The sequence below is a fragment of the Denticeps clupeoides genome, chromosome 3 (genome assembly GCF_900700375.1).
Source record: "Denticeps clupeoides chromosome 3, fDenClu1.1, whole genome shotgun sequence".
NCBI lineage: Eukaryota > Metazoa > Chordata > Actinopteri > Clupeiformes > Denticipitidae > Denticeps > Denticeps clupeoides.
Window position 1 is genome coordinate 8,429,769 of NC_041709.1, and position 14,221 is coordinate 8,443,989.

General features: G+C 43.0%; 2 protein-coding genes and 2 non-coding genes across 7 annotated transcripts in view; all 4 read right to left on the reverse strand.

Moving 5' to 3' along the window:
- Positions 1 to 11: 11 nt before the first annotated feature.
- Positions 12 to 2,600, reverse strand: rplp0 (ribosomal protein, large, P0). Its single transcript, XM_028971023.1, has 8 exons — positions 2,558 to 2,600; positions 2,078 to 2,185; positions 1,642 to 1,817; positions 1,277 to 1,364; positions 1,040 to 1,186; positions 538 to 723; positions 311 to 451; positions 12 to 236 (listed from the first exon to the last, which is right to left on the reverse strand). The coding sequence occupies exons 2-8, from the start codon at positions 2,129 to 2,131 to the stop codon at positions 78 to 80; spliced, it is 951 nt and encodes a 316-aa protein (XP_028826856.1). The 5' UTR covers positions 2,132 to 2,185; positions 2,558 to 2,600; the 3' UTR covers positions 12 to 77.
- LOC114787237 (small nucleolar RNA SNORA63) lies at positions 850 to 977 on the reverse strand. Its single transcript, XR_003749367.1, has one exon. It is a non-coding gene; the product is annotated as a small nucleolar RNA SNORA63 (small nucleolar RNA).
- LOC114787236 (small nucleolar RNA SNORA63) lies at positions 1,446 to 1,573 on the reverse strand. Its single transcript, XR_003749366.1, has one exon. It is a non-coding gene; the product is annotated as a small nucleolar RNA SNORA63 (small nucleolar RNA).
- A 1,392-nt stretch (positions 2,601 to 3,992) lies between the features above and the next one.
- pxna (paxillin a) overlaps positions 3,993 to 14,221 on the reverse strand; it is a 30,845-nt gene continuing 20,616 nt past the window's right edge. For 3 of the 4 annotated variants that reach the window (XM_028971019.1, XM_028971021.1, XM_028971020.1), the window contains exons 8-14: positions 13,431 to 13,703; positions 12,869 to 13,174; positions 9,336 to 9,497; positions 8,462 to 8,635; positions 7,151 to 7,232; positions 6,852 to 7,000; positions 3,993 to 6,728 (exon numbers count right to left, since the gene is read on the reverse strand). In XM_028971019.1, coding sequence (XP_028826852.1) covers positions 6,462 to 6,728; positions 6,852 to 7,000; positions 7,151 to 7,232; positions 8,462 to 8,635; positions 9,336 to 9,497; positions 12,869 to 13,174; positions 13,431 to 13,703 — 1,413 coding nt within the window. In that variant the 3' untranslated portion in view covers positions 3,993 to 6,461. The remainder of the gene's footprint in view (positions 6,729 to 6,851; positions 7,001 to 7,150; positions 7,233 to 8,461; positions 8,636 to 9,335; positions 9,498 to 12,868; positions 13,175 to 13,430; positions 13,704 to 14,221) is intronic. The other variant, XM_028971022.1, reaches the window with a different exon arrangement.

Here is a 14,221-nt window from a genome sequence, read left to right on the forward strand (position 1 = left end):
AGACCAAGACGTGTGTTATCAACCAAGATGTTTATTGATTTCAGTTAGTGGAGAAGACTGGATCGTTGCTCAACCATTTAGTCGAACAAGCCAAAGCCCATATCGTCATCAGACTCTTCAGACTCCTCCTTCGCCTCCTCAGCTGCAGCAGCAGCAGCAGGAGCAGCAGTCTCCTGTGCAGCAACTGGAGCAGCTGCAGCCGCAAAGGCAGATGGGTCAGCCAGGAATGCTTTAACCTGCAAGAAGGTACAAACGTCAGGTCCACGTGCTCATTTCAAATTTGATTTGGTGCAGGAACAAAGATGTTCACCTTGTCAGCCAAGGGGAAGGAGTAGTCAGTCTCAACAGCTACAGCCAGGACCCGCTTGTAGCCATTGATGATTGAGTGGGGTACAGAGGCGAGTGTTGGGTAGCCGATCTGCAGGCACACGCTGGCTATGTTCCTCACACCCTGATCAAAGAAAGCAGCTACCCTGTTACTGTTGCTGGTTTGTTACCAGGGAACACAACTTTTAAGTAGACTGGAAAGAAGTTTACCTCCAAGAATCTCTTGTGAAGGGCATCCTCAGTGATGTCCAGCACCTCAGGGCTGTACACACTTCCATTATCATACACCTGCTGAATGATCAGCCCATAGGAGAAGGGCGAAATGTTCAGCATGTTAAGCAGTGTGGCTTCACTGGCGCCCACCTTGTCTCCAGTTTTGATGAGCTGTACATTGCTCTGTGGGGAAACAGGTAAGAATCCAAAGTTAAGGTAAATCAAGGTTGGACAGTTCAAATTCCCCTAAAGGTTTATAAAAAAAATAAATAAAAAAAATCTTGATTTAATACACAATAGTACAAGTGAATGTCTGAGACCAAGCGTCCCTGCCAGTCGAAGGATGCAGACAGACAGGGATAGTAGGTAACATTTTCTGTGTGCAGGGGGAACGACAGAGCAGCACTACAACAGCTGCTACGTAACTTAACCTGCAACCAGGGAAATTTTCTCCAAACAGAATCTGCAAAATAGTCAGACCAAAGGCCACTAAGCATACCAAGATTTCAATAGTTCCTCTGGAGATCTTGGTGGTGATGCCCAAAGCCTGAAAGAAAGAGGTCTTCTCAGGACCCAAGCCAGTGTTCTGGGCCGGCACTGTGACCTCACAAGGAGCAATGGCTCCAGCACGGGCAGCAGCTGGGACCTAAATATGGAGATGATTATTAGTGGAAGCCAAAAAAATAAATAGATTCACTTCAGATTGCCCAGCAAACAGTTAAAGACTGAAACCTACCTTGTTGGCCAGCAGGAGGTCTCTGACCTCAGCTAGGTCCTCCTTGGTGAAGACAAAGCCAACATTTCCACGAATGTGGGGAAGAAGCCTAGAGACAAAGTAGGCATATCAGCTACATAGTCAAAACTCTTATAGAAATGTTTATATAATTAAAAAAAAAAAAAAAAAAATGTCTGAGACCAAGCGTCCCTGCCAGTCGAGGGAAGCAGACAGACAGGGATAGTAGGTAACATTTTCTGTGTGCAGGGGGAACGACAGAACAGCACTACAACAGCTGCTATGTAACTTAACCTGCAACAGCGTAGCCCACAGAAAACAAGTCCTTACCACGTTCAGATAGACCATCAAAGCGCCCCACAACTCACCTCTCCAGAGAGGGGTTGTTCTCCAGGTGGCCGCGAATGGCCTTGCGCATCATGGTGTTCTTTCCCATGAGCACCACAGCCTTGCCACGCAAGGACAGGCGGATGGTCTGCATCTGCTTCGAGCCAACATTGTCCGCACCCACGATGAAGCACTTGGGGTAGTCATCCAGCAGTTGCTGTAAACAACGATCGTAATAAAAGTATTACTATCTGCCAATAGCGTGGACGGCGTTAGGTCCATAACTACAGAAGTGTACGAGACCAAGCGTCCCTGCAGGTCGGGGGAAGCAGACAGACAGGGATAGTGGGAAACGCGTCGCTTTGTGCAGGGGGAACGACGGAGCAGCACCGCAACAGCTGCTACGTAACTTAACCTGCACCATTCACGCAACTAAAAGTGAACTTACAAAACGGAGGTGGGGAATGGGTCACTTACGATGATTTTTAAAAAATAATTGGACTTCCACGTGGTCCTGTCTTCCCTGGGCATCTTTGTAGTGCTTCCAAGGATCGGTTAAAAGCCGGTTTAAAGACAAGATTGGATCTGTGAAAGTCATGGGACAAAATTCTCAATAATAATATATAATAATAATAATAGCAAAGCACCAAATACGCAAAAATGCTACATCCTTCGAAATAGACATAATATATATTAACTGTATAAATACGACTGAAGTAGCAATTATTTAAACGTTAAACTCGTAAAAATGTGCCCGCAAACGCGGCTAACACATGGCGCCGACAGGCCGCAAAGATATCTTCGACTCCGTTCACAATTACCAAGACATCACCAACACACACAGACATATGTCGTAAGAAATGCCATTGCGCGACGAACTAAAGGATAACAGGACGGCAAAATATCCCCAAACGGAGCCCGCGGATCATTTTCGCAGAAGCTAAGCTCAGGCCTTACCTCACTGCAGGAACGCGTGAAAGAAAGAGGGCGAAACGGGAAGCGGAAACAACTTAAGGAAGGACGCTGACCAATCAGAGTGCGCGAAGAACCGTGCCTTTGTTCTGACTGGCCACCATTAATGTCAATCATATGAATTCTCTTGACGTAACCGAGTACAGCGAATTTCAACGACGCACGTAGGCCTTTACATGACGAGTGCTGCAAAATTCCCAGTTAGTTTGATCGCTGAATTAGTTATCCATTAAAGTGAAAAATGACATTGTAATACATCGTTTGGTCTCCGCTTGTGTGTAAAGACAATTGTGAAAAACTGATAGAACTACACAATTGTTTCCAGAGAACAGATTGTTTTATTTGCATTTGCAGCAAAGGATTTAAATGCATAAGAAATCAGGGGTGTCAAACCCGTAAAGTTAAGATTTTGCACATAAAAATATTAAACAGCAAGACATCTAGTCCAAAAGGGAAATTGCATAAACAGATCAGAAAGGTGCCTCCCTTTGGCTGCATAACGACAGTATTTAAGATGGATAGGGAGAAAAAAGGGACAAAGCATTTCAAGCTTGCGTAAAAAATATGCAATGGCTGCTACAGGTAAAAATATATATAACCCAAAACAACATGTGATCATGCAAACAAGCATTTAAGTAATTTGCCATGGGAGTGATGCATTCATTTAGTATCTTTCATTTACAAATGATTTACTGCACACTGGTTTCTTTTAAAGCCGGACAGTTACAGTATGATAAATCTGCTTCTAGCTTCCCTGACCAGGAAACGCTCAAAAGCTGGGACATGCAATGGGCCAGTGTGTGTGTAAGACCTTTTCAAAATGGCTTGGAAACAAAGTCATGGCTAGACACATTCCAAATCCTAAATGCTAATAGAGCACACACGGCTGATAATTCCAGTGGCAGTTGAAAGAACAGACTTTGGCCTTGGTTGTCATAATGCATCACACTCACAACCTTAGAACTAAATGTGGGGCTTGTTTGATAGTGTAAGGTCAAATCTATACTTGGGAGTTACAGCAATAAACCGCCTTTGACGTTCACGGATATGACAACTTGACGGCCTCGAGATCAAACATCCTGATAAAGGGAGTAGAGTGTGACATCTGCCAATCATTGGGCTCCTCCCAGTTTAAACTCAGTTGTGGTTAACAGAAATACACCAATTAAAAAAAGTAGTTAGTTTTTCTTCCTGAAGATACAGGTAGCTAACAATCAGTTCTTCCTTTTTTTAAAATCTGGTTATGTAAATCCCAAGGATGCCTTTGACACTAGCAAACAAGGCTCATGCTTAGCATTTTACCCTGCACTTTAATCCTGGCAGTTCAAAAATAGTGCCTGAGCACTCTGTCAGGCCAGAGAGACAACCAGAGACCTCCACACAGTGTAAAAGACATTGCATTAACAATTTGGCACAAGTATTCATTCATTGTTATTTTATTTTATCTTAAAAGTACAGAAAACTATATAGAAGGCTCTGTTTTACAGCTTTGTCCTGATCAATAATCTCTAGAGGTTTCAGGAGCTATCATAGATTATTTAGAAGAAAGAATACATTAGTCAAAATATTTCACAATAATTCAGATATGTGACATCTCTATAAAAACCCTGGTGCAAAAGAAAAAGATAAGTAATGATTTCAAGGTGATATTTCGAATAGTCCTGTCAGCTCTTTCATCAGAGCAACATTTCACATGGATCATGAACCTGCTGGGGTAATGGAGCTAAAAAGTGACTCATGGCCCAGATGGGCTAGCCATGATTCAGACACCTCCTCATGAGTCCTACTCACAGACCCAGCTTTTTTTGCATATCCATTTCATCTTTAGTGATCAAGTGTTGCGTTTGGCACCAAATACGCTCCACAAAATGTCAGCTGTGTTGCAACTGCTCGTTTTGAGATATGACTGCAAACTTGTTCGGGTCTATATGTGAAATAAAATAATAATTCAAAACTACAGCAAGTGTAAATAAAAAAAAAAAAAAAGTAATATATATGTATAGGTCAGTGGATCTCAGTTAACCCCATGGGATCAGCCAGTCCTGTTCCTGCCCAAAGCAAAAATGAATAGTCACTCTGACACCTTGGACAGGTGTACTTGGAGATGGAACAGGATAGTTCCAGGGGACTAAACTTAAAAACCACAGATTTAGGAAAACATAAATATAAGACTACAGCAGATATATATAAGACCAAACCTTTCCCGTCATTAAAGCTGAACGTGTTTTAAGACTTCACAGAGGTATACAGTATCACAACCATAAACAGAAAAAGGCCCATTAAAAAGGGTCCAGTATTCAGACCTGATATTCCAGGGAGAATGGGGGAAACGTACAGTGACTTTAAAAATGCAGCTGCAGCAAAAGCCTTTTCACAGGACATCGCTACTCCATTCATCAGGGCACCCAGCCTCTGAGGTTCACCTGCTATGCTTCAGAGTGGTTTTCTCCTCAATGTTAAAAGAATACAATGGTAGGGGTTAGGATGAGAGTAAATTCACCAATGAGCTTCCAGAGCCCAAAACATAGAAAAGTGTGTTACCATGCAAGCCTGCACCCCAAATTCAAAAGCAAAAAGTGGGAAAAAGAAAAGCAAAAAAAGGTTCACATTTTCTCCTCATCTGCCATTTTTACATTAAGAAGTAATCCTCAAGGCAAGTGGACCAGCCCAGGATGAATAAGGACAGAACAGAGATCATATATAAAAGCACAGTAGTTCTGGAATCTATGAGAGATGCACTTGTCTGTTCCTGCCTACATTATAGAAGTTTGCAACATAGCAGAAATGACTCTTAAAACCAGACAGATGCTGAATATATGTATTAGTATCACTATATTGGTTAAGCTTTTTTGAGTATGAAAAAATTTCCATAGGAAAAGTGTACAAAAATATGACCCTGATATTTTGACCATACCAAGCTGTTAAATGCACCATAGATAGTTAACAAGAGGACAAATAGAAAGGGTTTGTGTTAAAACTGCAGCATTCAAGAAAAAGGGGAGGAAGGGAAAGAGGTATGGTAGTTCCATGTGAACATTGTACTAAAGTGTGAATGCAGGGATGGATAACTGAAATGTTATTCAGTGTTTTTCACAAGTACAAAAATACAACTGGTTGATTTGTCGCATTCAAAGGGGACACTTTGCCAGGTCTGCACTAAGTCTGCAATAAAGATATCTTTTAGAACTCATTCATTCACATGTTTCTAATGATTGCTGGAAGTCATTCAAGGCCTGTGGTTCTCAGAATTTGTATTAAAATGTTTTTCACCCCTCCATAAGCCAGCAATATCTCACTTTGTTTACATTAGACAAATATAGCCATGTTTAAGAACGTATTGCAGACAGCTCAAATATCATTTAAAAATCTCTTTGGGATTCCTAAATGTCCATAATTTCCACAATTTCCTTTAATAACACCTCATCCAGACTGTGTTGAGTAAGTGCCATCATTGGCAGACAAACAAAGCACCTTCTAATGGGTGCTGTTGCGGAAAAAAAGGCCACATACACAGTCTCAACTCAGCAACTTACTCTTGTCAAACAGCACTTTCTAGCTCAGCCAATAGGTCTAGGGCTGGGTGATATAAATATGATATCCTATTATGAACAATCAAGTCATCAATAACAATGTTCATTCAATGAAGGTATGAATTAGAGTAACAGTATTGAAAAATCTATGTTTTTTTTCATCAGAAAATAATCTAAACAATTTATTACACCATTTTATTCATGAGATTGTTGAATATGGGTATGAAATAACAAAAAAAAAAAAAAAAAAAAAAAAGACGGAGTAATTATTCTTTTAGGCCATATCACCCAGCCCCACCTCACAGACATTCACACAAGGGCACCCACAGATCAAATTCCATGTGTTCAGGGCTGAGGGTCTAGCTGAAGAGCTTGACAAAGCAGGTCTGGCAGTAGGGCTTGTCGTTCTGCTCTTTGAAGGTTCCTTTATTGAGCTGCTTGAGGCAGAAGGCGCAGACAAAATGCTCAGGATGGAACTTCTTGCCCATCGCAGTGATGCAGCGGCCAGTTATTGGCTTCTGGCATCCTGAGCAAAGCGAGCCACGACGCTCGTGGTAATGGCCCTCACAGTATGGCTGCCCATCATGCTCAAAGAAGCTGCCATTCACAAATGGTGTGAAACACTCCTACACAGTCCCCCCCCCCCCCAAAAAAAAACAAAAAACACACAGGACATACAGTTAAAATCAATATTTTCAAATGACATTCCTGAAAATTTTACAGTCATATTTGGAAATGCTTCTACTCACCCGGCAGACAAAGCATTCTGGATGCCAGAGGGAATTGAGGGCTGAGATGTAGTTCTCGAGGATGGCACGGGCACAACCACCACACTTTGGTGCAAACATGTCAAAGTAGTCTTTCCTGCAGTATGCTTTCCCGTCCTTCTCATGGAAGCCTGAGGGGGGCAGCAGACGGACATTGAGCTATTTGTAAACAGTTCCACTTTGGAATCAGTCACATTTAATGGGTGCATGCCCACTATTTGCATAGTGAGAATGCACATAAAGACAAAAGGCATCTAATGAAAAAGAGAGCTTTGGCTTACCCTCTGAGCCAAAGAAAGATCCACACTGTGCACAGAAAAAGTGTTCAGGATGCCAGGTTCGGTCCAGCGCAGTCACAACTTTCTGAAGTGAAAAAAAGCCAAAGTGCACATGTAAAAACTGAATACAGCACACAATAATTATGTCTCTCTCACACACGCACACACGGAGATCCATGAAAAAATAGTGAAGTGATTGTCATTGTGCACATTTCACTGCAGCACATCGAAATGTGTCCTCTGCTTTTAACCCATCACCCTTGGTGAGCAGTGGGCAGCCATGACAGGCGCCCTGGGAGGAGTGTGTGGGGACGGTGCTTTGCTCATTGGCACACTCAGTGTCACCTTGGCGAAACGGGATTCGAACCGGCAACCTTCTGATTACGTGTCTGCTTCCTTACCCGCTAGCCCACCACTGGCCCGTGATCCATGTTTGTGTATTGATAATACAATCCAGAGTATGAGCATAATGATAAAAACACCCCAGTGGTGATAAAAAGGACTGTAGGTGCAAGGGGTATAAAAGTTAAGAAAAAAAGTTTAAAATTGACGCAAGTGTGCATCGACCAGCAGAGGGCAGCAGGCCTGAGGGGAAAAAAAGCAGACAGGAGGAGGAGCAGGAATTGTTAGCTCATGTTTTCCAGAATTGACAGGATTCCTGCATAGATCTGCCGCTGGCCCAGAATGGGGTGGTGGTCCAGTGGATTAAGCACAGGAAACAGACCTGCAGGTTTATGCTTGTAGCTCTTTGACTCTTCACCCAGCACATGACAAAACACTTTGTCCAACTACACTTCATACCAATAACCCTTTACATTGTCACTTTTATTAATCTCTAAGAAAATTATCGTTTAAATAAACTTTGAACAATATAGCCAAGGTTTTCAATTCATTGAGTCGGAATGCAGAAAAAATGAGTCAGGGAGAGGAACGGATTGTGGGGGAATCACAGCACAGAAGTGACTCATCTGGCTTAAGCAGAGGCTAAAGTCCAGCTACTCTTATCTCTGCTCAGTGCTGCTGTTCTGCTAAGCCTCAGGCTAAATACTACACAAATGCTTGCTCACACACGGATATTGACTGAGAGTGAGAGATCAGCCTTTATATGCAGACTTAGAGGTTATGACAGCACTGTGTCTGCATGTGTGTGCTTGTGCTGAGTATGCAACTCAAACCCAGTGCGGATGCAGTTTAATAACTGAGCAGCATACATTACAGAGCTACAGCAGTATATAGTGTAACAGATTGACTGCAGTAATGTGGATTTTTAAAAGTCTTTGTGTGTGTGTGTGTTTAAGTGCTTAATGCACTCACATCCAATATGGCTCCATTGCAATAGTGGCAGCGTGGGGAGAAGAGGTTGTGATAGTCTTTCTCGCAATATGGCTGCCCATCACGCTCAAAGAAGTTTCTGGAGCCAATTTCCTCCTGGCAATGTGTGCACACAAAGTGTTCTGGGTGCCATGTCCTGCCCATCGCAGTCACCACCTGCAGAGAAACAGAGAGAGAGAAATGAGACGATTAGATCAAAAGAGAACCATGTGAATGGTTTAGCTTCTTTTAGTCATATGATATTTCAGGGTCCACAAGACCAAATGAACGTGGTGTTTTGAAACAGACAACCTGATTATGTGTGAAAAATGTTGGCAAAAAATTAAATTAGAGCCAATGCATCCTTATTTTCTGGGAAAAACTCCACAACTGAACAAGTTGTTTTCAGGAGACACAAGAGAACTTGTGTAAGATGTCAAGTTGAAAAAAGCATCAAAAGAATGTACAGATGCCGTAAACAGTTTTTCATACTCATGTCCATGTATCGTGTTCGAGGGACATTTACTATTTTGTCATTGCTCAAGTTGACCTCAGTGGCACCTTTGCAATTCGGAATTTGAACCTGCAAACCTCTGTTTACATGTCTGCTTCCTGACCCGCTAGGCCACCACTGTCTACCAAGTCAGTCATGCTGAAGGTACTATTTAGTCAGGTTTATGTTCTGTGTCAGTGTTGTAATGTTAGGAAAAATAGGTCTAGTACACAGTATGTGTTGGTGTTCCTGAATTAGTATTGTACCAGTAAAAGTAAATATTAATTCATTTAGTATTGATTTGATGTTTAAATTCTGCAGGTGAAAAAATCTGCTCAAAATTGGCATCTTTAAAATGTTAAATGTTGTTGTAATATTTTTTACCTGCCCAGCAATGGGTTTCTTGCAGGCTCCACACACCCCTTTGGCAACAGTCTGCACACCCAGGCGGTTGAGGTCAGACTGCAGGCTGCCCAGCATGTTGTCCAGTTTGTTGCCCTGTTTTGGGGGGCCGGGTGGAGAACTGCACTTCCCCTGAGCCAATATCTGGGAGGTATGCAAAAAGCAACACAAAAAACATCAAATGAAGAAACAAGAATTCATGCACACACTCACAACACATTACCCTACATATAAAAACTCAAAGAACATCCAGATTTCTGGCTGATTAAAAGTGCAGTCATATAAATTTCCCCCCAAATTGGCAAATGTGATTCTTCTTCCCTGGTTCAGTGGCTGAGATGGCCAACAAAGATCTCATTTTAATCCATTTACATTTACGGCATTTGGCAGACGCCCTTATCCAGAGCGACTTACAACGTGCTTTCAAGTTACCATCGATGAAGAGATCAATTCCGGTTCACTAGGACCCCCAACTATGAATACATCTATTTTATTCACTCTGTTGTAGATTCTGTACACAAAGTTCGACAACAAGAAAATTACAATTTAATCTAAATATTCTTTAAAGAGGAAGGTCTTGAGCTGCCATTTGAAGGTGCTCAGTGACTGAGCTGTTCTGACCTCGAGGGGAAGTTCATTCCACCACCGAGGGGCCAAGACGGAGAAGAGTCTAGATGAATGTTTTCCCTTTTACCTTCAGAGATGGAGGGACCAGGCGAGCAGTACTGGAGGCTCGGAGTATATGAGGTGCAGTGCGAGGTGTAATAAGGGCTGTGAGGTAGGATGGTGCTACTCCATGTTTGGCTTTGTAGGCCAGCATCAGTATTTTGAACCTGATGCGTGCAGCTACTGGGAGCCAGTGGAGGGAGCAGAGGGGTGGTGTGGGAGAATTTGGGAAGGTTGAAGATCAGTCATGCTGCTGCATTTTGTATTAGTTGTAGAGGTCGGATGGTACATAGAGGTAGACCAGCTAGAAGGGAGTTGCAGTAGTCCAGTCGTGAGATTACTAAGGACTGAACCAGTAGTTGGGTGGCCTGGGTTGACAGATAAGGTCGGATTTGTCTGATATTGTAGAGAAGGAATCTACATGAGCGGGAAAGATTGCTGATGTGAGTTGGTTGTCTATTGTTAAGCCAAGGTTGTGGGCTGTTGCAGAAGGAGAGAGCTGCGAGTTGTCTAGGTAAATAGCAAGATCCTGATGTGGTGAAGAATCTGCTGGAATGAATATTAGTTCAGTTTTGGTGGGATTGAGTTGGAGGTGATGGGCTGCCATCCAAGACGAGATGTCGGTTAGACATGCAGAGATTTTGGAAGCAGCATGAAGATCAGAGGGAGGAAAGGAGAAGAGGAGTTGTGTGTCGTCAGCATTGCAGTGGTAGGATAATCCATGTGAGGAAATGACCTTACCAAGTGGTCTCGTGTAGAGGGAGAAAAGGAGAGGACCTAGCACTGAGCCTTGAGGGACACCAGTGGAGAGTCTACGTGAGGTAGAGGTGGATCCTTTCCAAGTTACTTGGTAAGATCGCTCATCAAGGTAGGAAGCAAACCACTGCTATGCTGAACCCCAAATTCCAAGCCTCTTCCAAGCCCTTGAACTAGACTCTATACACATGCTCCACATGAAACCAACTCAATTATTAAGACACCAATTCACTTATTAAGGCAACAGGGAGTCTTTGTGTTACATCAGAAAACTCCTAAAACCGAGGGCCTCAGAGGAGCTTATTACTTCAGAGTACAGAGAATTTAACTTAACTCTAGCCCCTTTTTGTAATGCAAAAAAATCTAATTAAACTTAACTTAAAAAAAAAAAAAAAAAGGAGGTCGTCTTCTCATATACGTATATTGATTACATTTCATTTCTAATCTTCATGGACACTCATTATTCTTTGCAACGGAGACGCTCCCGGGAGCACTGGAGATGTCCTGGTTGCAGGATCCTTTTTGATGACTGAAAAAGAGAAGGCTGCATGAACTCCCAGCCACACTCAATGTGTCAGACTTCCCAGGTTACAGAGGTGCTTCCATGGAGATCAATAAGGCCAAAGAGGTGGTGATCCTATGCTATACAACAAAATTTGGGCTTAGCCTAGTGGCATTGGAGGATGTCTTACTCTCTGTGGTTTAGCCATCAGAGGTTCATGACCAAGTCACATTCCAGAGTGGGAGAAAATAGCTGCTTCACTGGCCAGCATATCCTCTGTTATTTTTACATGCACACGCACACACACACCTAAGCTTACAAAAAAAGATACACAGCACTCAGGAACATGTCAGGCATTCAAAGGTTCTCACATGGCATTAAGTTAGCCACAGTCACTGACCTTCATATATTGCTTTGCTTTGAGGAGGTTCAGCAATTCAATTATATTCTGTCAATTTATTGCATGCCCTAATACGATGAATCCACGTGTTGATCAAAATGCTGAACATATGGGCACACAAGGAAGATGAAAGCTTAGACTTAGATATGATTCAATGGTGCGGAGCAGCTGTGGTTTAAAAAGAAATACAGAAATCTTTTAAAACAGCTGAGCCAGCTGAAGTAGGTCCAAGGAGAAAACTCTGTTTTCCCACATAAATGTAGTTTCCGCTCTGTCACTTCACATCTCTTGCAAGGAGGCCACAGACAGAAGGTTTTCACCCCCAAATACAGCCATCTTTTTCAGGTATGATTAGTCAGCCTTTCAACTGCCTTATGTAGCATTTCGCAGTTTATATTTCTTGGAATATTAATATTCTAAGAAATATAAACGTTCTTCCTAGAAAATGTTCATATTCTGCTTAGGACCAGAGAATGGGTAAATTAAGAAATAAAGCAAACCATGAGCTCCAGATCAAAACCAATTATTATTAAATGTAAAGGAGTAAGATATGTTGTGTAACCTTTGAAAAAGCATGAAATATTTACAAATGAGACCTGTCTACCACAATAAAGCAGCTATATAGAACCTTCTGAACAAAAAGGCCATTTAAAAAATCTTAAATCCCTGGTTACAATAGAATTATGTTAGCATAATAAAGGATTTATTACATAAGGGGATTTTTTTTTGTATTAGAGAATCCAGCGTCTGCGGAAAATGCAACCTGCACTTCATAGACCTTCCTGGAACACTGAGCTAAAAGGGCCTCCACAGCCCAGTCAAATCTCTGCAACTGGAAGTCCTCTGGGAGCTGTGGTCAGATTGGGTTTCTGGGAGGTGTTGATCTGTTTGTGCTGCTACAGAGTGCTAACTGAGATGGAGTGATTGACATCCACTCCTCTCTCTGACATGGGCTTTGGCGCCAGTCGGCATAATTATAAAAAACTGAGATGCTGCCCTACTGCCAGCTGTAATTCTTTGCCAGTTTCAAGAGGGCTCCACAAAAGGCCTAGAAACATCATAAACCTTCCAGCCTGTGTCCAGAACACAGAAGCTAATATAGGGTATATATATTTAAAAATAAAAAAAAGTGGTACAGACACACTAACAGACAGAATGGAAAATGAATTAGCAGAGGTTTGTAATCCATGCCTGGTCAGCTGGTGGGAAGAAGGGGTCACACTCAGTCTGACAGCCAACTGACACTAAGACCTTGGGTGGAGGTGGTGGTGTGGCTGGCTTCGCTGGAGGGGGTGATGGGGATGGTGGGATAGGAGGTGTTGGCTCAGGGGCTACTGGAGGAGGAGTCGGCGTGCGTTGTGGAGGTGGGGTGGGCTCTTTGGGTGGAGGTGGTGGAGGAGGAGGTTCAGGGGTTTTAGGCTTCTCAGGGGGGGAACGAGCGGCAGGTTGGGGCAGAATTTTTCTTTGTGGGGCAGGAGACTCTGGCGGAATAATAATCTACAAGAGAGAATGCAAAAAGGCAGAAACAAGAAAAAGGAGGAATGAGGAAACAATAAATGTAAAGAGGAAGGGGAAAGAAGATGATAGACACACTACTGAACAGGATGAGAAAGAGAGAAGTAATTGTCTGATCTAAGGTGGCACTTTCATTCAAGTAGACCTTAAATGCACTTAAATGCAAAAAACACCTGTAACCTCCTAAGCAATCGGACGAGTGACGTCCAGCAGTAAGCTGTTCCAGTGACAGCTCTACCTTATCCACAGCCGCGGCCACGTTGCGGTCTTCCCGTGTACGCTGAGGATTGGACGTGACAATGACTCCCTCGGTCAGCCAGTCATCGATCTGCTTGCGGCGACGGGGTTCCGTACGGCCTATTCCCAGCTTCCCTTGGAGCTCCTCGATGAGCCGATCCTGCGAGCTGCTCTTGAGAAAGATGACCGGGCCCAATTTACGTCGCATTTGCGCATCTCGGAACATGGGATGCACATTGGTAGTCTCCTTTGTGCGTCGAATGACCGACTTGAGCTAAGGATTGGAAGGATAAGAGGACGATCCAGCATTGAACACTGAAGCCAGCCAGTTCATTCAGAAAGACTGCTGTTCCAGGCCAGTCCAATGCATGTGAAGACCATGTCAATTTACTACTTCACACTACAGGTTGACCAAAATGCAGGGTCAAAAGTATGGACAGACAATACCACTAGACTGCACAGAAACACTAGCGAATGGCATTTACGTACACACTGCAGGCATTTGTGTGTTAAATGTCTACTCTGATCCACTTTTCACACCGGGGCATGCAAAATACATCCACCATATGTTCTTCCACCATGAACGTTTTTCTCTTGATGACTTAATCAGTTGCTAAGTCAGAAGTACCACAACAAAATAAGCTTGCTGCAATTTGCACAATTTCACAATCACAGCCATGATTGTTCCTCACAGAGCTACACAAATGTGAAAACACAAGCAAGCCAAGGCGTGCACCTCTACAGCAAAATCAGCCTAAAGCAGAACACCAGTCACAGCACGCACTCAACTGT

Excerpts from the sequence above, each read along its gene's own strand:
- rplp0 (XM_028971023.1), bottom strand. The coding sequence starts at position 2,131 with ATGCCCAGGGAAGACAGGACCACGTGGAAGTCCAATTATTTTTTAAAA. Across the intron at positions 1,365-1,641 it reads AACAACCCCTCTCTGGAGAG|GCTTCTTCCCCACATTCGTG; the intron begins GTGAGTTGTGGG and ends CTTTGTCTCTAG. Across the intron at positions 237-310 it reads CCTTCCCCTTGGCTGACAAG|GTTAAAGCATTCCTGGCTGA; the intron begins GTGAACATCTTT and ends ACCTTCTTGCAG.